Source organism: Microchirus variegatus (assembly GCF_963457635.1).
Source record: "Microchirus variegatus genome assembly, chromosome: 15".
Lineage (NCBI taxonomy): Eukaryota > Metazoa > Chordata > Actinopteri > Pleuronectiformes > Soleidae > Microchirus > Microchirus variegatus.
Genome location: NC_139816.1, coordinates 6948312 through 6973796, shown reverse-complemented (window position 1 = coordinate 6973796; position 25485 = coordinate 6948312). Strand labels below are relative to the sequence as shown.

Sequence of the window (25485 nt, the reverse complement as noted above, 5' to 3'; positions counted from 1 at the left end):
TGTTTTGTGGGCTTGAGCGTGGCCTCTGCGGTGCTGAGAGCCCAACACACCAAACCCAATTTGTTGAAAGGTTAAAAAACCCGCTGGCGATAAATGGAAGACATATGGTGGTGGTGGTGCTGCCTGCTCGGGCTCCTTTCATCTGCGGAGAAAAGAATGTGCTTCTGTGTAAACAATTATCAACGCCAATGTAAAGTTCACCGTCGCTCTAATCGCCGCGACACGACAACGCGCCGCTGCCACGACTTCCTCTGAGGAGGGGAGGAGGGAAAACATGGGACGAAGAGAGAAAAGATGGATGAATGTTGCAGTAAATGAACTGATGTCTAACTGTGTGTGTGTGTGTGTGTGTGTGTGTGTGTGTGTGTGTGTGTGTGTGTGTGTGTGTGTGTGTGTGTGTGTGGCAGTTTGGATGAGGAGTTCTTGATAATAGAGGAACAGGAATTAATAGAGAAAATAAACATCAAGTCCTAATGAATTCCATGTGGAGGAGCAGGCACGCTACAAGCTACAAGCTAGCAGTCCAACACACACACACACACACATTTTTTACAACATACTTAAATAAGAGAGCTATTTAAGCAACGTTGCAGAGCATAAACATGGTTGAATAACAATATATGTGGCAAAATGCGTGAATGTACATTATTATTAGGGCTGCAGCGATTATTTGACGATTAATCGATGACTAAATTAATCGTCAAATATTTTGCTAATCGATTAATCTGTCTTTTTCAATCATTAAAACACATTTTTTGGGATAAAGATTGTAGTGCTTTTTCCGGTCATGGAAACGCGTCATATGTTAGCGTTAAACGCTGTTGACGCGTTAACGTTTGACAGCACTAGTTTTAACACATTTTCTGATAGCGTACGGACTAAACAAGAGTGAGAGTGTCGTTATTCTGACATACGTGCACCTGTTGAACTCTATAATATCTCTTTGCCCTATTTTCTCAACATTAAACAGTCTTTTTCAACTGGAAACTGAATGTCGTGTCTCTTTGTGAACCTCTACTTTTTCCATCATGGCACACACAGGAGTTGTTGATCCTCTGCCGCCTCCAACAGTAAAGTTCAAAAGTGTTATTTTAGCCTTTTGTCAAGTGGCTAAAATATGTCGAACTGGCAGCAGCCATGTTTTCAGTCAGAGAGAGGGCAAACGCCAGAGCACACATGAAAGTATAATAAGTATTATCCTCTCATTAACTCTCAGTGCTTACTGTACACACATGATAAGCAAGGACTGACGCACATATCTAATATAACGTGTTTATGGAAACAGGGAGCAATCAGCTCAGGAGACTAAACTTCAGACGAAGAATTTGGAGCCGTTTAATAATCCACATAGTGTTTTTTTTAACGCCTGAGCGAGAGTGGAGTGACCCGCGGAGCTGTGAACCCTTCCCCGTCAAAGAATCCACACACGGAAAAACATGGCGAGCAGATGCGGCCCGAGCTGATGCGTGTACGAGCGCATGTACGCAACACAATCCCGTCAACAAAATCAGTCGCTCTTCTTCTTCTTCTTCTTCTTCCTCCTCTTCCCCAACAGACAGAAAAATTCCCCGCTCTTGTTTTCTCAGCCTGAGGCTGTGTGTTTTCCTTTGTGCGGCGGAATTCCTGTTTGCATTCACCTTTTTTTTCCCCAAACAGGGGAAAGGAAAACAAAAACATAATGAAAGGATTAAAAGGAGATTACAGGTTGTCAGAGCTCAGAGACACAAAGGGGGCTCTGTGTGTGTGTGTGTGTGTATATATATAGATATATATATATATATATATCTATATATATAGATATATATGTATATATATATATGTGCGTGTGTGTGTGTGAAGTGTTTTTACAGTGGGCTAAAACACGCGTACGCATGCACGTGAGAATGTGAAGTGTGTGTAAGAACATGCTGTGCAAACTCATTTTTTTCCCCCCTTCTCTCCTTGTCGTCACTCCATCACAGAGCAGTGGAATATAAGGTAAACAGCACTTAGGTGAAAAATGACATGTGACGTATTAAAAACAGTGAGAACGACACAGGTGTTAATGCATGAAGTCGTGTTTCTTATGTGGGGTTTTGAGGCCGGAAATGAAACGGTGCGAGCGGACAATTCCCATATACACTACAGTTCATAAGTTTGGGGTCACCTATACAATTTTGTGTGTGTTTTGCATTAAAAGTCAGACTTTTATTCATCAAAAGAGTTGCAAAATGAATAGAAAATATAGTCAAGGTATTGACAAGATTAGAAATAATGCTTTTTATACAAAATAAAGAACCAGCAAAACTGTTTTCAGCTGTGCAAACATAATTGCACAAGGGCTTTCAAGGGTTTTCCTATCATCCAACAGCCTTCTAACGCAATTAGCAAACACAATATACCATGAGAACATTATTAGTTTGCAGCTAGAATAGTGGCTAACAGTCACAAAACAGCTAGCTACGCTAATACTAATCGAAAATTACAAAATGTGCGTTGTGCCTAATGAGGTTGCACAGTGTTTGTATTATGTTAGCCCTACACTAATGCTAATCGTCGCCTCGCTAGCTTACCATTGGAAATGGAAAAGGTTCGCCAAGTTAGCCGCTAAATAGCCGTCAGACAAGCTGCCTGGTGTACCACATTAACAATATATAGAGTGTATATCTGATTCATTTAATGTTACTAGTGCAGTGCCCGTAGGAAAGTACGTATTCCTTTAGTGGTGGCTAACAGTCACAAAACAGTTAATGCTAATCGAAAATTTTAAAAATTGCGTTGTGCCTAATGAGGTTGCACAGTGTTTGTATTATGTTATCCCTACGCTAATGCTAATTGCAGTCTCGCTAGCTTACCGTTGTAAACAGGTTCGCTAAGTTAGCCGCAAAATAGCCATCAGACACGCTGCCTGGTGTACCACGTTAACAATGTATAGAGTGTATTTCTGATTGATTTAATGTTATATTCATTGGAAAAAAAGTGCTTTTCCTGTGACCCCAAACTTTTGAACGCTAGTGTATTAAATGACACTGATGTTAATGCATGAAGTCGTGTTTTTCATGTGGGTTTTGAAGCTGGAAATTAAACGGCGTGAGCGGACAATTGCGGACTGTAAGTTATGGGTCAACAACATGGGAAGTGAATGCAAACATTCAGCAGCGTTACACACACACACACACACACACAGTGACTTGTCACAGCAGGTCCAGTCAAAGCCTTCGCGGCGGCGGCTAAGACAACCGCGGGATTATAACCAGGCTAAGTCTGTGGAGGATTAAAGAAAGGTAACTAAAGTGCAAACACTAGTTAGCTCTGACTAAATCCAGCGAGTCCAGACCCAACTGTAGAGCGCTGTCTAAAGATGAAAAGAAACAGCTGGGTCCACTATGATCTGTTAACACTTTCTCAAAAAGAACAAACACGAGGCCAAATGGGGAAAAAAATGCCTTTAGTCGTTCTCACGCTAAACTAAACTACCTATTTTTGGAGACTTGAAACTGGAGCTTAATTCTATGATTGCCCCACTTTCATTATGACAGATCTCATTAGCAAAGCATTTTTTTTATTCAAGCTCCAAACTAAATGTTTGTTTTCCATGTGCATCTGAGCCCGAAGAGGGCGGAAACACACACACACACACACACACACACACACACATACTTTTGTAAAACCACGCTCACAGAGCTCCGGCTGTGTGGAATTTTATCATCAGGTTTATATTTGGATAAAAAAGAAAAAAAAGAAAACAAGAAAGAAAACGGGCAGGGCATGGAGGCACTTTGAGATATCACAGGTCACCTTCTCTTGATTGCTGCATACTTTTACCATCGAATGCATGAGAACAAACTCTCACTCTCTATATATAATGGTGAGATATATATGTAGAATACTAAATAAGACACATTTTATTGTTATTTATTTGGCAAATAACAAACTGAATTCACCTTTTTATACCCAAATTTAAGCCAGCTCACTGGGCTTCAGTGAGAAATTAATCAACTTTAACCACTAAAGCTAATTTTTCTGTTCAGGAATGCATGTAAATAAATAGAATTTGAATATATAAGGCCAGAAAATAATCCTGCGAGTATTTTTCCAGAATAACTTCCAATATTTGGCATTATTTACAATTTACTGCATGTTAAAATAGTATATTAACCATTTAAAAACTAAAATCAACAAAAAACACTGTAGTTGTACAAAAACACCAGATTTTGCGTGTTAAATGTGACATTTGAACAGTATACAAAACCTTTAAAATAAAAAAATTGCAAGTTTCTGTCTCAATGTCCAAAAAATCAAGACGCTGATTCGCCCGCTTCCTGCAACAACGCGAGTAAAGCACTGTAATAATTCCGATAGCACAAACCGCCGTGAAATCACAATAATGTGACGCACCCTTGCACAAATGTGTCTTCTGCGATACGCGTTGTTAATTTGTTATTTGTTAATTTAGGGCATTTGTTTGTAATTTGGCGGGGTGTAGTGCCTATTCAACATGTTTTTTTGTGTTTATGCTTGATTTTAAGTGCAGTAGAATACACAGTGAGGATGTTTAAAGTACATATTTCTATCAATATCTTTCCTATTTCTCATCCAAACGAAGTTTGAAGCCTGTCATGTGACGCGTTGGACAGGTATACAAATTAACACACACACACACACACACAGACAGACACAGCCGTTCATTGCATTTGTAGATAAATCATAGAATACAAAAGGAAGACAAGGAGACACAAACGCTGATCCTCTCCAGGCCACAACTGCTGCAGCCATTAGATCAAATGTATATAAGCAGGGAGTAAAGTATACACAAAGAAAGGACTAAGTAAGATAAATGAGGAAAAGGTACAAAGAGAGGGAGAATAAGGGATGAGCAGAGAGCGCAGAGTGGAAAGGAGGTGGAGAAAGACAAACTCTCATATCTAAGGTGCACATTCTGTCACCAGTGAGATTTAATACACCGTTTAATTATCACCGTGTGCATCTGTGCAAACACCCACATCCTCTGCTACACACACACACACACACACACTCACACGCCACTAAAAGAAACCACAAACACACACATGGTGTTTACCAGTGGGAATCCTGGTTATTTAAAATAACTATTACAAACTATGAAACATGCCAGAACAATGATGCATGCAAGTTGATACACTCGTGTGTGTGTGTGTGTGTGTGTGTGTGTGTGTGTGTACACAGATGATTAATGAGCAGAAGAGTGATGATGTTTGTTCAAGAGTTGTACTGCGGGCAGCCTGACAGGGGGAAGAAGGGGATTGTGGGAAAGTTAAATGTCATGTATATTCAGAACTATCAGGCTCATTTGGGGGGTGGGTGTTTGTGGCACAGCATTGTGGGTAAACAGCGTGCACGTATGATCACATGCTTGGGTGTAGAATAAACAGAGGGAGATAAGTGTGGTGTCGGTCTGTGTGTGGCATCAGCTCTGACGGCGACAGATGGCACTTGTCACAGCTCCACACTGCTCACAAACCGTTTACCCAGCAGGCAACGCTGCTGGGGTTTGTTTTGATGCAGAGGAGCACCAAAAGGAGATCGCATTACACACTCACTCATCGCCTCCACATGGCTCAGCCACCCCTTCTCCTCTATCCAGATTGCCCATCTCTTACATGAAGTACAATAAACATCCTCCGCCCCTCCCTTTATTCACTTTAACACACTCCTGCTCTCGCAATAAGATAAACACCAAATATTGTTGTGCTGTCACACAACAGAGATAGTGCATAGTGGCTTCCTGTGCTCGGAGAAGCCGATGACAGATGTGGTGATGTGGACGAGACGTGGAACGGATCTTCCTTCAGGTGGACTACGAGTCTAGGACTCAGTTTGAGGGGGGAAACATATCTGGTAACACTTTAGATTAGGGACATATACAACATATATAAGTCGCATACTAGCCCTTTATTGGTAATTATTAAACACCTATTAAAACCTTATTGTACCTCTATTATGAAGTGAATTAAGATTTTTCCTACATAAGGTTTTAATATGTGCTTAATATTTACTAATAAAGGGCTAGTATGCGACTTATATGCATGTTAGTAAGCAATGTATGACTTATGTCAAATTTTGGACATTTTTTTTTAATTTTTTTGTGAAATTTTGGATGGCAAACGAATGGACGACTTTTTTGTGAAATTTTGGCCAAAAAAATTTTTGTGAAATTTTGGCCAAAACATTTTTTGTGAAATTTTGGACAACATTTTTTAAACATTTTTTTGGTAAAACTTTGGACAAAATGTTTTTTTGTCAAATGTTTAACAAAATATTTTTTGTAAAATTTTGAACCAATTTTTTTGGACAACATTTTGACAATTTTGAAAATTCAACATTTTTTAAACATTTTTTTGGTAAAACTTTGGACAAAATGTTTTTTTGTCAAATTTTTAACAAAATATTTTTTGTCAAATTTTGAACAATTTTTTTTTGTCAAATTTTGAATAATTTTTTTTGGTAACGTTTTGGACAAATATTTTTTTGTCAAATTTTGGACACTTTTTTTTTTTTTACTTTTTTTGTCAAATTTTGGACAACATGCTAATGTATGACTTTTTTGTACAATTTTGGACAACATACTATAGTTTGTCCTTTTACTTTTTTTTACTAGCCCTTTATTAGTAATTATTAACCACCTATAAATACCTTATTCTACATAACCTTATTCTACCTCTGTTACGACATGATTTAAGTTTTTTCCTACATAAGCCGTTAATACATGCTTAATATTGACTAATAAAGGGCTAGTATGCGACTTACATGCATGTTAGTAAGCACCTAGTTAATGGTGAATATGTGTTCCCCAATCTAAAGTGTTACCAAATATCTAATTGCACACTTTTCTGGCAGATAATGCAAGTGAATATTTTCACAGTGATTAGCTGCAACTGCAGCTTTGGCGATTTTGGGATTTATTCAACTTCAAAATGTATTACTTGCACCTCTCTCACACTGCTGACAGTAGAAAGAGGGTGAGGCGAGACTCTGCGTGAGATTGTGTTTTCACTCGTGTGTCGGCAACACTCTCAAAAACACAGGCCCACATGAATGAAGTCGTCAAAGGTGGTGCTTAAAGTTATTTTAAGCGGCAGATAGATAAGTGTTGACGACAGCGTCGCTTTTATCCACACCGTGCCACACACACACACACACACACGGCATTGTGATACTAGTGGGATCGAGGGGGCACGACCGTGATAACATTCCATGACAGATAAGGTTTCTTTCACCTCCGTGTGTCCACGTGTTAATCCAGGTTTGAGCGCGGTTATTAATACGAACCTCTGTGGAGGTGGAGATATCACATATCCATATAGAGCTCCATATGAATGTACACTGCCATTCAAACGTTTGGGGTCACTTAGAAATGTCATTAAATGAATCATAAATACACTCTATACATTGTTAATGTGGTAAACGACTATTCTAGCTGCAAACGTCTGGTTTTTAATGGAATATGTACATAGGTGTATAGAGGCCCATTTCCAGTGTTCTAATGGTACATTGTGTTTGCTAATCTCATTAGAAGGCTATTGGATGATTAGAAAACTGCTGAAAACAGTTTTGCTGCTTCTTTATGTTGAATAAAAATCATTATTTCTAATCTTGTCAATGTCTTGACTATTTTTTTTATTCATTTTGCAACTCCCTTGATGAATAAAAGTGTGACTTTTAATGGAAAACACCAACAAATATTATATAGGTGACTCCAAACTTTTGAGCGTCTAAGGGGAAATTAGCCGACATCACTTAATTTAGAACGTCAGTAGCAGTTAATATTCTTCATCACTAGTTTAACATCTTCTTCGACAGACAACAGTGTCACTGACTCACTTTTTCTGCAGTCAATGACCTGAACTTTAAAATATCTAATAATCTGAGCGACATAAAACCACTGGATTGTGTGCATCGACAGACGCAAAGCAGATTTAATTGATTTTTGTGGCGGCCGTTTCTCCAGTTGTTGATTCTGCCTCATGGTTTACATTCACACCCACTTAAAAGCGTTTGGCACCCGGAGCTCAAAAGTAGATTATGACACATATTTCATGTCAGACAGCTGCTGCTCAGAGCTTTGTTCCCCCCCCACCCCTTTTGTGCTTGGCCTTCAATGCAGGAAAGTCCAGAACACAAGTGAACAGCTGCCTCCTTGTATAGAGCAGGGTGGATACTTAAAAAACTTGCTCAAGGACACATCAGCACGGCGGACTGCTGTCAAAACAGTGGACCGAAGCCAGTCCTTTAAAAAGATGAAAGATGAAATCCAGGACTCAAAACAAGTCACTTTTAACAGCAACGGCCTCATTAAAAGTCATTCAGTCGTAAAAAAAATATAGAGATTTTTCTTTTTCGGAGCCAAGACATATTCAAAGTTAATGACAAAAAACATGTGTTAACATTACATTACACATGGCTGCAGTTAAATCTCAGGAATTCCAAGCGTATACAAACAATAAACAGTGAATGGGGAGAGATGACCGAAGAAAATAAATGTCATCAGCTGTTTGAACCAGGAAGTGCTGTCCAGAAACCATTTACTTCAGCTGTACAACACGTGACCCCAACTATGCTCATGAAAATCCCCCAAACTCTATTAAAAATCATCCACTTTACAGTGCACAATCGGATCAGCTTTCAACCACTTGTGCTCTCGCTATTTCGGCGAATTCTCTGCAGCTCATTACCCTCTCTCACCCTGTCTGACTCTAAAGTGGCCTAGTCTGGCTTCTGACCAGGAAGTCTGGGAGCGTCTGGAGATGCCACTTTGATGCAAGCAACAAAAAAGAGGGGGTCACATTTCACAACAATTTTCTTTTTACTAGCAGCTGGCATTATATATATATATATATATATATATATATATATATATATATATATATAAAAAAGAAGTTTTAAACCATCATGTTTTGCACTCATAAAAACACCACAAACACAATGGCTTACACACTAAATAAGGAAATTATGAATGTAAACATTAACACACACACTATGGTTAAAGTTTACGAGCCATAATCTTCCACCACCAACAAACTCTGTAAAAGTGAAAACACTATAATTGTGTGTGTGTGTGTGAAGCGCCGGGACACATGACAGCAGTCACGCCGTTTAGGTAAAGTCACAACACATCAAACCCTCCGGGACTGTAAAGAACACGTAATAAAGCGGAATAATCTAATCTGGAGACACAGAATGTCTCAGATCTACCGTCTGACTGGGAACCAGTAAAACCCAGAATATACATTAGCCTGGGAAGAGGTAGGCCCCTTCCCAATACCTCCACTAACCCTACATTTTTGCCCTAACCCTAAATTTTGCGCAAAGGGTAGTGCGATTTTGCCCTTTATTATCAACCCTCAAAATGTAGTGAGCGCTGATGCGGGCTTAAAGCGCAGTGGAAGATGAAATTACCCATGATGCTTTGCGAATTCAGCGAGCCGGCTGATTTTTTTCAACAAAGATGGCGGCCACATCTGCCGAGGAACAATTTCGTTGTGATATATCTTCGCAAATAAGCACGTTACAATGTCGAAATGTGTTGGAATATGTTGGTTTGATATACATCCAAAGGACCGTTGAGCTTTGAACACTAATGTCAGAAAGTACCTGATGATTTATGAAAGCAGCTAGCTAACTAGCTAACTAGCTAACTAGCGGCTATTTACCGAGTGCTTCGAGAGAGTATGCCCGTCACGAAGAGCTACATGGCGGGCAAACGCTCTCGAACCACTCAGCAGGTAGCCGCTAGCTAGCTTTGCTACGTCTGGGTAGTTTTTTGTGTTTTGGATGCGTGTACCGGTGTTCACTCGAACAGGAATACCCTGGACTTGTCAGATTTCAATCACATTCGTGATATAGCGTTTTTACGAGGACGGAGAAAAACAGCTGGATCCGGCTGCATTTTTCCTGAATGAAAATAGCTCCACCGGTAGAATTGTCAACATGTGACGTAGGTTAGCACGTTCGTTACGTTCACTACGCTAATTTGCATATAGTGGTGTCCCATTTCCATCGGGAAGCCACTTCCCTCAACGAGGGGAAATTACGGTTGAGGGCACTCCAAATCAAGTGGAAATTTAAAGGGGGAGGTATTGGGACGGGGCCATAGTGTACGTATATATGGGTATATATGTATATATACACACACAGCATGTGAAAGAGACAGAGGAGGAGGGGAAGAGGTGACAGTTCAGAGCTTTTCTCTATTCATCCCCTGTCTCCAAAGGGGACACCAGAGACTTTAATTACGTGCAGATGTGAGCACACAATGAGCCCCACCTACCAATCTGCCAAGGGGAAAGGACCACACCCAGGTTCCCACGGTAACCCTCCTGAGACACAGCCCTCCCCAAACTGTCCCCAAAGCTACTGTAAATACATAAGCATACAAAAGAAAAAAGCGCACACACACACACACACACACACACACACACACACACAGACGTGAAGGAGGAGGAAGAAGGTTTACTCACGTCCAGAGAGTCTTCGTTGACGATGACGAGGGACATGCAGTGTGTCACCAGGCGACAGGAGTAACCTGAGACGGACAGGTGAAGAGACAGAGATGTGTTTGATTGAAAGCGCACACACACACACACACACACACACACACAGCTGATCTGCCACATACACTACACCGAAATGTCTTCATTTTCAAAGTAAAAGCACTTTTTTTTTCCCATTTCCAGTGTTCCAATGGTACATTGTGTTTGCTAATCGCGTTAAAAGGCTATTGGATGATTAGAAAACCCTTGAAAACCCTTGTGCAACTTGTGCTTTATTAGCGCCGTCAACATTAACGCATGACGTGTTTCCATGACGACTGACCGGGAACACATACGCAGTACACAGGTACGCTGGTTATTTGTAGAGCTGCTCTTTTGGTTTAATAAACAGACCGCTCCAGTTCGACTACATGCGGCGCTAAAGGAGCTAATGCAGCTAGCGGAGCTAACTGGTAAACAGTGCCTGGACTCCGTCTGTTAAACTTCGTTTTAACCACCGTTTAACGTGCCCAAACTTTTGAACACATCTGACATGTTCAATCCCTTCCACCAAACTGCTGCTTACTGGTGTTTATGATGCATTTGCTGTAATATTGCTAAAATCCCTGCTTCGAGACTTCTAAAAGGATGATCTTATCTTAAATAAACTACATTCTCTCTTACATTTTTTAAGTCTACAGCCACACATGCTGTGTCGACATGAAGTTTTTCACCACATGTCGTGCTTTTGAGGAAATGAGGCCTCGGCGAGTAACCTGTGATTTGGTTAAAACGCACTTGGTTTGGGCCAAAGGAAAAGTAAAGATTATGAGTTGTTGTTTTTTTTCCCCCCTTCTACAACATCAACATCTTTCTCCATAAAAAACACACACACTTGTGACATAAAAAGCCACCGGATGTCTATAAAAACACACCAACACACACCACACCTGGTGCAGCTTTTGGTATCTGTAACGTATCACACCACCACGTCACGTCCACCTCCGGGTAAAGATTTAGCTTCAGATACTCGTCGTAAACTACGCCACAGCCGTTGCAGCTCAAAACTATTTAATCTTGGAGAAAATGCACACGCGCACACAGACGTGTAAAAGTGAAGTACTGTTCAACTCTTATTTGGGTCATCTGCCACATGTCTTCCTGGAGACAACAGCACACTCAATGCCAGCTATTCTTCTGCCTATAACTGGATTAAGTGCAAATATAGTTTCCTACACCAGTGCACAACAGGATCTGCAGCTTCCACACAAGGTCACTGAACTCATATCGAGAATCTTGCTTTCCTCTCACCGATGTTGATGGCCGTCTCCTGCTTGTCCCCGGTGAGGACCCAGATTTTGATGTCGGCCCTCATGAGCGTGGCGATCGTCTCCGGCACGCCGGCCTGGAGTTGGTCTTCGATGGCGGTGGCGCCCAACAGCATTAAGCTCTGTCGGTGGACGAGAAGACAAGAGAAGAGCATGACTTTTTAAAAACAAAAAAATGTCTGTTACATTCAAGCGAGTAAGCACAATGCAGATTAAGCTTCACATGACCTGCACACAAGCAGCAACATCGTGATAGTAAGGAAATAAGGCTCGCTGAATCAGCGTCTTCTTTTAAATCACTTCTTAAAACGTATTTTTTATAGACTGGCTAGGGCCGTAAATAAATTTAATATTTGTTTTATTTATACCGTTTATATATGTGTGTATGTATTGTTATGTAAAGCAAAAGCACTTTGTAAACTGTTGTTTTTAAAGGTGCTATACAAATAAAGGTATTATTAGTAGTAACCCTAACCCGCAAACAAGTCGGAGAATGACTGAAAACACAAAAAAATGCTCAAAAAAAAAATGCTCAAAAAAATCTGATCACTGCTCCCTCAGTCAGGTCTGATAGTATTGCTTCTTGGAGCCTGTTTTCATGTGAGAAGATCAAACAGAGGGGACGCTACAAGGTTAACGCAGCCCAGTCTCTCCAGGTTCTCCACTTTCCTCCCAGAGTCCCAAAAACATGCACGATTAGGGGATTAGGCAACACTCTAAATTACGAGTAGATGGTTGTTTGTCTCCACGTGTCCCTGTGATGGACTGGTGACCTGTCCAGGGTCAGCTGGGATTGGCACCAGCGACCCAAGCGACCCTCATGTGGAGGATAAAGCGGTAGAAGATGGATGGACCAAACAGAAGCAGAATAATAACACTGCACTGTAGCTTTAAATAAATACTAAGAGGAGAAAAGTAGGTTCAAATGCGACATATTTAGGCTGCCGATGGAGTCAGTCTGCATGTGAGGCCTCTGTCACAACATCGTCCTTATCTAATTTTTTAAAAATGAGAGCGATGTAAATGAGCTGACTTCATGAGCTGACTTCAGGACCTGCTCGACCAACTCTCCGTGTCTTCGTGCCAAGACTGAAGCCATTACACTTCTCTGTCTTGCTTTTAATTTGTTCAGCGTTTACATGCACATGTACCCTCATTAGACACACACACACACACACACACACAAATGCTCGCAGACACACAAGTTAACACTGCTGTGTTGTTGATTCCACTTTTATGGGGCTTTTGGCAGGGCTGGTGCAGGTAATTACCCTTGTGGTCTCCCAGTCTGAACTCCCCCCTCCTCCTCCTCCTCCTCCTCCTCCTCCTCCTCCTCCTGCTGCTGCTTCCTCTCTTCACTTCATTTTCTCACCTCACTGCTCTCGACTGAATGAGTTAACTTCAAATCTCTGTGTCATTTTATCTGTGTTACCTCACGGACCAAAGCACAGAGACATTTTTTGTGTGTTTATTTTGAGTGTGTGTCGTCAGACAAGTAAGAATTGCATGAAGTAGGAGCACGGTTGTTCATGGGAGAGAAATACACTACTGTTTAAATGTTTGGGGTCACTTAGAAATGTCCTTATTTTGAAGGAAAATCACTTTTCTGTCAATGAATACAACATAACACAAAGATTGTATAGGTGACTCCAAACTTTTGACCAGTATAGTGTAATGGAACCACTCTGCCACCTGCTGGCAAACATTGACTGTGCATGTGAGGGAGAGTGGAGTCTGTTTGATTTTCCCACAATCAGATCTTCCTCTTCTATTTTATGTTTGCTACGAGAGAGAACATTGAACTCAAAAAAAACACCGACTTTATCACTCCTTTTCTAAACTCTCCTTTTGAAATGAATCGCTGCAGACACTTTGTTTACATCCACACATCTCGCTTAAGGTCAGAGCCCGGGAAAAAAAAGTCACATTACAGCAGACGGGAGGAATGCGTGTTTACCTTTTCCAGTAGCTCGTAGCACTCCTCGAGTTTCTGAGCGCGGTCCTTGATGATGGTGCTGACCTGGTTGTATTCCTTCAGCCACTCCTGGTAGGCGCCTTCCTCCAGGTCCACGTACGCAAAACAGAGCGTCCTCAGGCCTGAGAGAGTCAAGACAATCAATCAGTGTGGTCTCAGTGTGTGAGAGAAAGGAATAGATTGCGTTAAGTTGGAGGGGAATGATGTTTTGAGAGTTAAGAGGGGGGGGAGACAGACACATGGAGCCAGTGGGTCTGATATCAGTTAAACATTGCTGAGGAGGGATTAAAGAACACCAAGTCTAAAAAAGTCTGGTTAACAATCAGATTAAAGGGCAAAATTCAGGATAAACTACACTGCCGTTCAAAAGTTTGGGGTCACCTATACAATTTTTGTGTGTTTTCCATTTAAAGTCAGACTTTTATTCATCAAAAGAGTTGCAGAATTGATAGAAAATATAGTCAAGACATTGACAAGATTAGAAATGATGATTTTTTTATTCCAAATAAAGAAGCAGCAAAACTGTTTTCAGCTGTGCTAACATTGGGTTTTCAAGGGTTTTCCAATCATCCAATCGCCTGCTAACGCGATTAGCAAACACAATATACCATTAGAACACTGGAAATGGGCCTCTATACACATATGTACATATTCCATTAAAACATTAACAGTGTATAGAGTGTATTTCTGATTCATTTAAACTTACTAGTGCAGTGCCCATAGTGGTGGCTGACAGTCGCAAAATAGCTAGCTATGCTAATGCTAATCAAAAATTACAAAATTTGCATTGTGCCTAAGGAGGTTGCACAATGTTTGTATTATGTTAGCCATACGCTAATGCTAATCGCAGCCTCGCTAGCTTACCTTCGGAAACAGGTTCAACCCATATCCAAAAGCTTCAAATTCATTGAAAAAAAGTGCTTTTCCTTCAAAAATAAGGACATTTCTAAGTGACCCCAAACTTTTGAACGGTAGTCTATGCCATATTTGTATATTTTAAAATAAAAATGCATAAAACCTGAATTCATTAGTTGCATAACATCAACATTTTACTTCTTACCTTCCGTGGCAAACTGTTCCAGATGATTGATCGTCAAGTCGGTGTACTGGGACGCCTCATTCAGACGCTCAAATATGACATTATCCTGTAAAAATAGCACAAAACAAGTCAGCGAGAAGTGAAATACGATGCTCTAAGAGAGAGGGATAATGAGATAAACATACAGCTCCTTTGCAGTACAGACGTAGCTTCCCGTTGGGCGTCCTGACCACCACGGACATGCGTTTGCGGTTACTGTGACAGAAAACAGCGGGGATTAAGGTTGTCTTTTATCGCGTTATGGAGTTATTATTCATCGGCAGTCGGCGGAATATCTGCGGGAGTTTTTACCTGGAAAACTCCAGGACGTTCAGCAGCTTGTAGGTCATCTCTTTCCCTCTCTGAAAAACACAACAACACACTATTACAAACAAACAAACTAGCTTGTACTGCGGGAGAGGGACGCGGACGATAAAGACCACGTACAGCGTCGATGATGACTGAATCCGGGGTCCGTGCCGTGAATTCAAAGCCAAGTCCTTTTGCCCCTTTGACCAGAGCGCCTTCGTCCGGCGAGGAAGCCTGGTAGATGATCTGGTCGTCCTCTCGCTCCGGAACCACCGTGTGACAAACCGCCATCATCGTCAGGAACTCGCTGATTTGAGGCGACGTCGGCTAAAAAAAAAAAAAAAAGAAATAATGATAAATTAATAATAAAACATTAGTTTGTGGACAGAATGTGCGGGAAAAGCTTCACCCACGTGGTTCTTCTCGATGTTCTGGATGAGCGCCGGGTCGTCAAACTCTGTGGAGTTGTTGCTGCTGGACGGCAGATTGCTGCGAAATACAGGAAATACTGTCCGTTATTATGGTGTAGAAGCAAATGTCAGTGCTCTAATCAAAGCGTGCACTGTGCGGCGTTATTCTCGCCCCAAAACATGCCAGAGGAAGACGGAGGGAAGACACGCGTACCTGAAGTCCTCCATGGAGCGATCACAGTCGAGATCAGGAAAGTGGCTGCAGTGATGAGTGAGGTTGCATTGCAAAAGGAATTGGTTCAGAATTAGCGAGGATAAGAGTTGATTCGTTCATTCGTCAAAGCATTGCAAAACGTAAACGATTAATCTGTCGATTAATTGTCCATAAAACGTGGATCAGTGTTTGTCAATGATTTCTTTGTTATGTGGTGCAAAGAAACTAAGAAAATATTCACATTTAAGAAGCTAAAACAATCAGAAATCTTGTTTTAATCATGAAAAAAAGCTTCAAAACCGATGAATCAATTATCAAAATAGTTGACGATTAATTTAGAATATTGACTCCCAAGCGGTGAAGCTATTACAATGACGTCCTATGACCATACTATTACTGAACTGTAATGTAAAGCGTTACCATTTAAATCAACTGAATTATTATTGCATTATTTAAACAATTAAAGAATGCTTATAGTGCGTGGTTCACAGGAATATAATTTATTAAGAAAGAGACAGAGAGAAGAGAGAGATGACTGACCCATATGTTATTCCCGCAATGGTACACTTCTTAAAGTGCATGACGTTGCACGTCAGGGTTCCCGTCTTGTCGGAGAAGAGATATTTCACCTGGAGAGAAAAAAAGAAGAAACAAGAGGTAATAATGAAGATTCTAAAAAAACATGCAGATGCAGCACAAGAGAGTGGATGGTTGTTAGTCTCTATGTGGTGAAAGTTTGGGTCCAATGAGGAGAGGAGAGGATGGAACTGACCTGGCCCAGTTCCTCATTGAGATTGGACGTTCGAGCCATGGCCGGCGTGTCCGTCTCGGCGTAGTACATCTCAATGTCCTGAAGGGACAGCAAAAACAAACATCGTTATCATGACTGTTTGACCCTTTATTTTATACTGCACACTACCGTTCAAAAGTTTAGGGTCACTTAGAAATGTCCTTATTTTTGAAGGAAAAGCACTTTTTTTCAATGAATAAAAACATTAAATGAATCAGAAATACACTCTATACATTGTTAATGTGGTAAATTTTAGCTGCAAACGTCGTACCTAGGTGTATAGAGGCCCATTTCCAGTGTTCTAATGGTACATTGTGTTTGCTAATCGCGTTAGAAGGCTATTGGATGATTAGAAAACCCTTGTGCAATGATGTTAGCACAGCTGAAAACAGTTTTGCTGGTTCTTTATTTTGAATAAAAATCATTATTTCTAAACTTGTCAATGTCTTGACTATATTTTCTATTCATCTTGCAAGTCAAAGTGTGACTTTTAATGGAAAACACAACAAAGATTGTATAGGTGAGCCCAAACTTTTGAACGGTAGTGTAAATGTGATAGTTGAGTAGATAGATTCTTATACCCAGTTGATGAAGAGGGCCTGCGTGAACTTGACCACCTCCAGAGTGACGAGCAGGCTGATGGGGATCAGGTTGTTGTACAAGATGATGAACGTGAGCAGGTTATAGGCAAAGTTTAAGGAGATGTCGCCTGTTAACAAAAAAAACCCCCACAATAATTATCCATTGTTTACTAAGACACTTAATTTGTGATAGATCATATTTGTTGAAGGGTCGTGTTCCTCACCGGCTCGCGACAGGTACCAGCAGGCGTCGTCGGTGTGCTCCCTGTTCCAGATGGCAGCGCCGATGGAACTGACCAGAGCCATGACCAGCAGGATACCAAACAGGACCAGGATCTGCATGTTTGTCACCCGCTCCACGTTAGAGCGCTTCAGTGGTGCCTTGGTGGAGTTCTGGGTGAGAAACGTGAAGAACGTGTTGGCCAAGTGGAACTGAAGATTAAAAAGTACTTTCGGGCTCAGACAAACTCTATTTTAGAGACTTTACCTGCATCAGCTTGGAGTCGTGACCAGTGTATACGACAATACCCACAACCCACTGAGTGTTCCTGAGCTGGGCTCCACGCAGCAGCACCTGATCTGGACCCAGTGGAACCGGACTGAGGAGAAAATAAAACAGAAATGAGGACAAAGCATCATAAATAATGCAGGGGGTATTTTTGGGAAAAAGGCCCTGCACTCATGAAGAAAAACATCACTGAAAGTATCGGCAGTAATTTTCTTTTTGGCAGTTTTATCTTGCTGTCTCAGGCAGGTGTATTTATTGCTGTACATTACAAAAAAAGAAACAAAAGTAGTTTATGACTTTTGGCAGCTTTTGTCAATCAATATCTGACAAAGAGAGGAGGCTCACTTTTGGTTCTCCAGCCGCAGCGTGCCGGTGAAGTCATACAGGTGTCGGTTTGGGCCTTCACACTCCAGACGACCAGCCAGCGACACCAAATCCTCCAGGGCCTGAAAGCTGGCTGTGAGCGTAAGCCCCTGTATATCAAATATATACATGAATGAATGAATGAATGAATGAATGAATGAATGAATACAGAAACAATTAATTAATTAATTAATTAATTAAATAAATACATAATTAATTAATTAAATGAATAAATACATAATTAAACAAATACTAGAGCTGCAACAATTCATTCAAGTTCTCTTATTTTTCTCCTTGTTAAATAAAAGGGTATGATTTCTTTGCTCATTTAGAAGGTTTGGCGATTTGACCTTCCAAACAACTACATAAATATTTTATGAAAATAAAAAGTTAGCTGCACCCCTTAAAAAATGCAAAAAAAATCAAATCAAGGAACTCAAAGACATGATGTCAAGAATGACAACACACTGATGGGAACACGTGATAATACAATCAGATCTCGACTAATGTAATCAGGTTACACACACACACACAAGCCCTTAAACTTAACTTATCAACAGCTCCTTGTTACAGAGGTGAACAAATACTCAAACCATACCTGTCTGATCTTCAGGTTGGTTTCCCCATCCAGGTTCGAGGTCTCAATGTAACACATTGCCTGTGGCTCACTGTGTGCAAAAGGAGGCAGGAAACCAATCAATCAATGACCATTTTTGCACATGAAAAACGTCATTTCATTCCATTTTAATTCAAATCTTTGACCTGTAAATGTATGTAAAACGTACATCTGAGACAAAACAAACACACAGTGGAGTCTGACCTGGAGGACAGTATCACCATGTCGGCTGGAAGGTGCTGGCCATTGGTCACCTTCACTATGTCTCCTACTGCCACCTTGTGGCCAGGATGCAAGAAAAACAAGGGTAAGGGGGACACACACACACACACACACAACAACAACAGGCAGGTTAATTAATGACCAACAAACAGAGAGACATAAGATAACCTGACAATGAGTGGAGCAGTGCAGAGTTTAAACCACTTTATTTGCGGCAAAAGACAGAGCGACAGGTTTGATGCAAACCAAAGATAAGATAAGAGTATGAGAGAGGAAGAAAGAGAAGAAAAGTCTTCTTAAAGTCACAAAAATATGACACGACATGACTGGAAAATAATGGGCGACGAGGTGCCATGACACAACGTCTGACTGAAGACATTGCAGAGAAACTAAATAACGAGATAACATCAATGTGTGAGAAATGTTATCGTCAAACACACAGGTTTGGACACAGCCCGTGTGCTACATCAGTACATCAGTGGAAACCATTCTGTCTCCTACAAAACACTGCATACAACTGCTTTTTGGCACATTTAGTTGGACAAACTATTAAAAACATTTCTCCAAGAGAAGAAAAAAACTGAAGATAAAAAAGGATTTACACTTTGAGGGAGACGACTTATCGCCATCCTCTGTGTTAGCACTGCAGCGTGTCATCTGCACTGACCCTGGAAAGAGAACAGGGCGTAACTCCCCGTCGTCACCCACGTAACTAATCATTTAAATCGCTGTGTGGGAGATATATTTCGCTTAATTTCCGGGAGGGGCAAATTTTTATCAAATGTCGAAAAATACCTTGTTTCGTCTTTCAGGATGCTCTGCCGGGCCAGGGCTGTCCAAAATCAAATTTAAGATGTTTTATCACCACTTAAAAATGAAATGTAATGCCCAAGGCTGCACTGCTGCAACACTCCGAGGGCAGATAATTGGGGACTGATATGGATTCTGAGCTCGAGAAGTTCTTTATCGAGTTATGTGCGAGTTATGAAAGACAGACAGACAGAGAGAGAGAGAGGCCAACATTCAAATATTACACGACCTTGTTGCCCCAGCGTACACTGCCCTGGGATTGTGTTGACGTGGCGAGTCCAGGCACCGTTTACCAGTTAGCTCCGTTAGCTGCATTATCTCAATTAGCGCCGTTAGCGCGGCTACATTACAACTGAAGTGGTCTGTTTATTAAACGAAAAGGAGCAGTGCTACAAATTACCAGCGTACCCGTCTACTGCGTGTGTGTACCTCTGTTTTTAAAGTTTAGCGTATCTTTAGAGACTCATTTTAACAAAAGGGAGTCGCGTAAACATGACGACACGTGAGTCTGGAAATGCGCCGTGCGTTAATGTTAGCGCAGTTAACCGGCGTTAGTGTGTTAACGTTAGCGCAGTTATCCGGCGTTAGCGCGTTAACGTTAGCGCAGTTAACCGGCGTTAGCGCGTTAACGTTAGCGCAGTTAACCGGCTTTAGCGCGCTAACGTGCCCACTACTCATTTTTTTGTGTCGCTATCTCTTGACATTTCTTATCCAAACAACGTCAAACTCACAGTTATGTGATGACCAGACAGACACTGTACACACGGAAACAAGTTTAGGCGAAAACTAAAGCTGCAACCAACGATTATTTTCATAATCGAGTAATCTGTCGATTGTTTTCTCAATTAATCGAGTGATCGTTTGGTCCAGAAAATGTCAGAAAAACGGAAAGGATGACATTCTCAAACGTCCAAAAAACAAATATTGTTCAGTTTTAATGGGTTTTTTTGTTCTATGGAGCAAAGAAACCAGAAAATATTCACATTGAAGAAGCTAAAACGATCAGAAAACTTGTTTTGACTCAAAACGATTAATCGATGATCAAAATAGTTAACGATTAATAATCAATGAATTGACTTTGAACAGTAGTGTATATACATTTATATCACAATATGTCTTGCCTGATTGAATTCTCTTATATTTGCATTATTACTTTCGTGTCTGTAAGGGAAAAACGTGTTATTTTGCCTTCTCGCAAAGTTATCAGCAGCACAAGACTAAACAACTCTGTACGGTGCCTGCCACAACTATCTAATCACAGCACTGGCACCAGTCTGTTTTCTGCACAATTCGTCTCTTCGTGTTTTCACTGAGAACTGAGCGGACTGTGTCAGACGACTGACGACGCTACTGCGCAGTCCTCCCCAAGGTCAGCTCCATGTATCAGCAGAGGATGCACCTTTAGGTATTCTAACTCTGGGACTCACTGGGACTCCTCAGTCTGTCCGACTGTTAATATACTTGTTTATGTCCGGCATTGTCTCAGTTCTGCTCAGATCTGAGCTGCTTCCAATAAAGCTTTTTTTGAACTTAACTCATCTCTGAGTCCAGAAATTATCTCCATCCTTGGTCGACAATCAAATCTCCGCAACACGTGTGATGCGTTTCCTCGATGACTGACCGGAAAAAGACGTGCGTGATGTCATGTTTTACGTGCCGCGACACCTGGAGTCCAAGCACCGTTTACCAGTTAGCTCGTTTAGCGCCTTTAGCGTGCCTACAGTCGAACTGGAACTGGAGTCGAATAACCAGTGTACGCGTCACACGCGTCTTTTTCCGGTCAGTCGTCATGGAAACGTGTCGTGCATTAACCATTAGCGCATGGCGCGTTTCCATGATGACTGACCGCAAAAAGACGTGCGTGATGTCATGTTTGTGTGCCGCGACACCGGAGTCCAGGCACCGTTAACCAGTTAGCTCCGTTAGCTGCATTAGCGTGTTCAGCGCCGTTAGCGCACCTACAGTTGTTTTTTAAAGGAAAATAGCGGCGCTACAAATAACCAGCGTACCTGTGTTACTGCATATGTGTGCCTCTGTTTTTAAAGTTTAGTGTTACTTTAAAGACTTTTTTTAACAATCCAGAGTCACGTAAACATGGCGTCACGCGCGTCTTTTTCCGCTCAGTCGTCATGGAAAAGCGTCGTGCGTTAACGTTGACGCCGTTACTAGTCTTTACATATTGTTTTCTCTGCTTCTTGTGGAAATATAAAGTATTATTTCCAGATAAGCACCGGGTAATGAGAGGCGGTAATGATGAGTGACACAGAGATGTGATGTGTGACGTTAGCGATACCTGTTTCCAGATGACGGTCTGCCAGGATCTGTTCCGCAGCACTGAGAGAGAGAGACAGGGACACAGAACACAGCCATCAGTCAACCTATAGAGCGGCGCTCTCATGCAGTATTCATGGCGGCTAATTGAGCTGAACTTTTGTCAGAGGGCCTGTGTGTTGCGTGGTCTGAGCTGCAGTGAGTGACAGGAGAGAGCCCATTCTTCTCGGGCCGTGAAAGGAAAACAAAAACCCACCTGCAAATAGATGCACTCATGGAAAAGTGCAGACAGTTGATCATAAAACACACAGAATACACCCATTACCTGTTGTCTTCTTCTTATTGACTGTGTTGTCTGCTTTGTGTCTTTTCTGTAAAGACACAGACGGATACAGCGTTAAAGAATGACACCGTTATATCTCTCTCCGTGTGTGTGTGTGTGTTCTATAAAAGATTTGTTAATAAAAGCTCTCGACTCACGTAGTCCTCGATGATCTCTTTGATCCCGGCTACGGTGAGGATGAAGATGAGAGGGACCAGTGTGGTGTATCGACCGGTCGGTGATACATCAGGGATTTGCTGAAAGAAACAAGTCATTGTTGCATCCACACACAGTGACTTGTTACTACATTTTTGCATAACTAGTGCAGGTAACCATTCAATATTTGACTGTTTGTATTGTTTTTAGCGATGGACACGTTAAAGCTAGGTTTTATGGTTGCCGTAGCGTGCCGGACATCTGTGGAACCCCACACCAAAGAGTCACGCATGAGCATAAACCAGGCCTAACGCGGTCGGTTAACGGCGGTCAAATATGACGTTAACGCTAGCTCGGTTAGCTCCTTTAGTGCCGTTAGCGCATTGGAGTCACGTAACGACGTCAACGTTAGCGCATGCCGCGTTTCAATGACCACTGACCGGAAAAAGACACGCGTGACGTCATGTTTACGTGCCGCGGTGGCGGAGTCCAGGCGCCACTTACCAGTTAGCTCCGTTAGCTCCTTTAGAGCGCCTACAGTGGAACTGGAGCAGTCTGTTTATTAAACGAAAAGAGCAGCGCTACAAATAACCAACGTACCTGTGTACTGCGTATGTGTGCCTCTGTTTTTAAAGGTTAGCGCTACTTTAGAGACTCGCTTTAACAATCGGGAGTCACGCAAACATGACGTCACACACGTCTTTTTCTGGTCAATGCGCAAAGGACGGCTAAATAGGCATCGTTTACCAGTTAGCTCTTTTAGCGCCGTTAGCGCGCCTACAGTTGAACTGGAGCGGTCTGTTTATGAAACGAAAAAAGCAGTGTTTGCCTCTGTTTTTAAAAGTTCAGTGTTACTTTAGAGACTCATTTTAACAATCGGGAGTCACGTAAACATGACGTCATGTGCATCTTTTTCTGGTCAGCGTGTTAACGGTGGTTAAATGCGGCGTCAACGTTAACGCATGACGCGTTTCCATGACAACTGACTGGAAAAAGACGCGTGCGACGTCATGTTTACGTGCCGCGTCCAGGCACCGTTTAACAGTTAGCTCCATCAGCTGCATTAGCTCCTTTAGCGCCGCTAGCGCGCCTACTGTCGTACTGGAGCGGTCTGTTCATAAAAAAAAGACACATTTAAGAAGCTAAAACAATGAGAAATCTTGTTTTAATCATGAAAAAAGCTTCAAACCGATTCATCGATTATCAAAGTAGTTGACGATTCATTTAGTAATCGATTATTAAAAAACTGTGGATGAAGTCACGGCTGAGTTAAAATTAACTCTACAGGATCATTTGGCTTAGATAATCTGTTCAAATCAGCCTAAAAATCGGGAAACACGGCCAGGATTGTGGGAAACAAGGGCCAGATCTGGACAGAAATCTGGCCTTTGTAAGTGGTGATCTTTAAATATGATGCGTCTGAATGATTTCCATTTCTTCTGATGCAGCGTTTTTTTGAAAACTCGTCTAAAAAAACCATGAGTGGGCCACGGCGTCAGCTCTGTGTGCACGGGGTTTACCTGCATGAGTGCGATGAACAGGAAGAAGGCGTTGGCAGCGCGCCTGATCTGCTCATAGAGGAACCGGGGCAGAAAGGTGAGAACCCCATACTTGGTGGTGCTGCGGGGGGCGGAAAAAAGAAAAGACAAAGGCCCGGGGCCAGAGAGTGCATTAGTGCGTAAACCTGGGAAATCAGGAGTAAATTGTGTGCTAATGACTTTTTAACCTGATGTGCTCGTATAACATAGCTTTAACGGCTGAATTATAGCGGGTTTTAATACTGCAGCACAAACTTAAAAAACACTCAGTTGTGCAAATACAGCAATTACGGTGCAAAGCCATAAATAGACTACTACAATTAATCAAATAAGGCTAAATTTAGAGCCAAAGCACCCCAAAAAAAAATAGGTGCAAGAACTGCTGGCAGTCTGTCAGTCAACTGTATTGATCAGACAAGTGTATTGATTAGCCTTATTATAAACGGGAGCTACCGTAAGACCTTTTAGACGCCAAAAATAAAAATGTCAACCTTCAAGTCAAGGCCTGCAGTTGGGGCTTGAGTGAAAAGTAAGAGCTGCTGTAATGGCTTTTGTTTAATGGACAGTGTGTGTGTGTGTGTGTGTGTGTGTGTGTGTTTGTGTTCAGAGTGCATCAAGTGCATGCAGTGAATAGCAAAACACACACACACGCTTCCATCACAGTTCCGAAAATCTCCACGGAGATGAATGAACCCGTGCCCTTTTTCCGACTGCCTCGCTCGCAGAGTCGCAGGACTATCAAAGAGCACGACACACACACACACACACACACACACACACAGTATCCTGCCCCTGCTCTGCATAGAGAAGAGTCAGTGATACTACAACAATGACCCGAGTCAGATAAAGCTGCAGATAATGCTGCTTTAATCTAATCAAAGACGAGTGACACCAGATTCCACACACACACACACACACACACACACACACACCAATGACACACGTTTCCACTGGGAAAAAGGTTAAAAACATCTGGGTTAGTTATTTGTCATAGTATAGATGTCCAGCGCGTTCACAGCTGTCAGCTGCAGGGGTGAAGTTCTCCTGCTGCTCCTATGTCGCTTTGCAGTGTTTGAAAAAAATAAAGGTCAAAGTTGAAGTCGAAAACGGACGAACGGAAGTGTTTATAATAAATAACGTCTCACTTCATCTACTCCTCAGAGTGATGAGCGAGACACTCTGCAGCAGCAGAACTCGTGCTCGCGTCGTGCAGAACACACACACACACACACACAACTGCACACACAGTGAAATATTATTATGGACGAGGAGGAACCTGGGGAATGGAGAGGAGGTGGAGTGTACGGATAAAAGCTACAAGGCTTTAATGTCGGGGAGAGAGAGAAAAAGAAAAATCAATAAGGCTATTGAACCTTTAAAACATAAACTAAAGAGTTACAGGAACACAGCGACATCAGAGGGCACACCTCTGGAGAACCTCTCGCACGTGATCCAATGTTTAATGTTATTTAGAGAGCAAAGAAGAAACGAGCGCTCGTGGATGTGA

General features: G+C 41.7%; 1 protein-coding gene across 1 annotated transcript in view; it reads right to left on the bottom strand.

The window, feature by feature from the left end:
* Positions 1–25485, bottom strand: part of atp8a2 (ATPase phospholipid transporting 8A2) — a gene marked incomplete at both ends in the record, with an annotated part of 49711 nt that overhangs the window by 12697 nt on the left and 11529 nt on the right. Inside the window, 20 exons of the mRNA XM_083901494.1 lie at positions 10476–10540; positions 11799–11937; positions 13773–13912; positions 14851–14935; positions 15015–15084; positions 15181–15230; positions 15316–15504; positions 15591–15666; positions 16342–16430; positions 16574–16651; positions 17173–17300; positions 17397–17565; positions 17660–17771; positions 18026–18153; positions 18642–18711; positions 18864–18937; positions 21985–22025; positions 22288–22333; positions 22443–22541; positions 23961–24060. Of these exons, the coding sequence (XP_083757620.1) occupies positions 10476–10540; positions 11799–11937; positions 13773–13912; positions 14851–14935; positions 15015–15084; positions 15181–15230; positions 15316–15504; positions 15591–15666; positions 16342–16430; positions 16574–16651; positions 17173–17300; positions 17397–17565; positions 17660–17771; positions 18026–18153; positions 18642–18711; positions 18864–18937; positions 21985–22025; positions 22288–22333; positions 22443–22541; positions 23961–24060 (1948 nt within the window). The remainder of the gene's footprint in view (positions 1–10475; positions 10541–11798; positions 11938–13772; positions 13913–14850; positions 14936–15014; positions 15085–15180; positions 15231–15315; positions 15505–15590; positions 15667–16341; positions 16431–16573; positions 16652–17172; positions 17301–17396; positions 17566–17659; positions 17772–18025; positions 18154–18641; positions 18712–18863; positions 18938–21984; positions 22026–22287; positions 22334–22442; positions 22542–23960; positions 24061–25485) is intronic.